The 1,777-nt window shown below is 45.0% G+C and overlaps 1 protein-coding gene across 1 annotated transcript; it reads right to left on the bottom strand.

Annotated features, from left to right (window-relative positions):
* Window positions 1-771: 771 nt before the first annotated feature.
* Window positions 772-1,575, bottom strand: LOC124242661 (olfactory receptor 2M2-like). The gene has a single exon (XM_046667823.1). It carries the CDS (start codon window positions 1,573-1,575, stop codon window positions 772-774), a length of 804 nt encoding a protein of 267 aa, XP_046523779.1.
* Window positions 1,576-1,777: the final 202 nt, after the last annotated feature.

Genomic DNA, 1,777 nt, shown 5'->3' with positions numbered 1-1,777 from the left:
TACAAGTAGCTTTTTGAGACTCTTATCTCCACTGTCTATCTTGAGTTACAGCTGCACTCCCAGGATGAGGGATCTGAAGCTAGAGCCAGTGAGGGCTTGGAAAGCCTGTAAAATCAAGACGAAAGCCACCTGCACTTCACTTGCCCTTGGCAGACGATATTTTCACTCAAAGCTAGGTATGTCAGCTCCTGCGAGGAGAGTCCTCTTGTGCTATACCTGAACTTAGGACTCTTGCTTATCTGAGAATGACCAGGAAAGTTTCTACGCAAGACAGGTAGGGAGAATAGAGCCAACATGCTGAGTTTGCCAGGGCATTCAAGAGAGAAACAAAAACTTAGCTTATGATTGTCCCTGATCCATTCGTTTTTACATACCAGTCACATTTGTCTTTCCCTGGAAGTTGGTGCTTCTAACAATGGAAACTAAAGAGATCTGAGTCACCGATAATACCAAGCAGGACTGAGACTCGAGGACCCTGAGAAACGTCTAAGCATTTCAAATATAAAAAGAGAAGATTGGAACTTTGTCAGTGCTTATGAATTGGTTTGAAGCACACCAGTTGAACTGATCCATTTGGGAAACAAATATTTAGACACTGAGAAAAATCTCCTAAACTATTAATTATTGAATTATTATCATCAATTGAATTCAACACCACGGTCTGCCCATAGGGCTACAGCAAATTTCCTCATGCTGGAAAATGCAATTGTGGATACTCCAGGAGTCCTTGTTCCTGACCCAACTCCTGATAGCTGTCTTCCACTTTGAGGTTTATGTGTTCTGTTTGGAGACAGGACGTTTCCTCAGGACTTTTTCAAAAGCACGCACTACATCCTTGTTTCTCAGGCTGTAGATGAGTGGATTTAGCATGGGTGTGAGGACAGTGCAAAATACAGACACAGCCTGCTCCTGCTCAGGGCTGTGGGAGGAACCAGGTGTCATGTACATATAAAGACATGGTCCTAGATAAAAACTTACCACTGTGAGATGGGAGGAGCAGGTGGCCAAAGCTTTGTTCCGGCCTTGGGGGGATTTCATACGCAGGACAGTGAGGAAGATGAAAGTGTAGGAAGCCATGATAAGCCCAAAAGGGATGATGATGAAAGCAACGCCCATCACAAAGACCACCAGCTCATAGGTGGAAGTGTCTTTGCATGAGATCTCCATGATCGCTGGCATCTCACAAAAGAAATGGTGGATTTCTCTGGAGCGACAGATCGGCAGATTCATGGTACAGGATGTGTGGGCTGTAGAAGCTAAAATGCCCCCAATCCAAGACAGTGTGGCCATTTGCAGACAGACCTTGTAGTTCATGATGACTGCATATCTCAAGGGGTAACAGACAGCCACGTATCGGTCATAGGCCATGAGGGTCAAGAGGATGCATTCAGCACCCCCAAGAGTAAAGAAGAAAAATATCTGTGTTCCACAGGCCACACGTGTGATGTCCTTCCTTCCAGAGAAAAAGTTGATCATCATCTTTGGAACAGTGCTGCTGATGAGGGCCAGCTCTACGAGAGAAAGCTGGCTGAGCAGAAAGTGCATCGGGGTGCGGAGCCTCAGGTCCATCCGCATCACTGAGGTTTTTGGGTTGACTTACTTCTAGGACCTGATAACTATGTCTTCCCATCAGTTGACCACGAGTTTCCAGGTGGAGGGTATGGGAAGCTCTTAGGGACAAGTGGGTGAGAGCTGAAGAAAGAACCAGATCCAAGAGGTGATTTAATTTAGTAAAAATGGTCTTAATGTTTGTTCTGTAGTCTTTTTTTTTTTTTTT

The sequence above is a fragment of the Equus quagga genome, chromosome 7 (genome assembly GCF_021613505.1).
Source record: "Equus quagga isolate Etosha38 chromosome 7, UCLA_HA_Equagga_1.0, whole genome shotgun sequence".
In the NCBI taxonomy this organism is placed as follows: Eukaryota; Metazoa; Chordata; class Mammalia; order Perissodactyla; family Equidae; genus Equus; species Equus quagga.
The sequence above is the reverse complement of the archived record's forward strand: the minus strand, read 5'-3'. Positions and strand labels throughout refer to the sequence as shown.

Coding starts and splice junctions, on each gene's coding strand:
- LOC124242661 (XM_046667823.1), bottom strand. CDS start 1,575: ATGCGGATGGACCTGAGGCTCCGCACCCCGATGCACTTTCTGCTCAGC.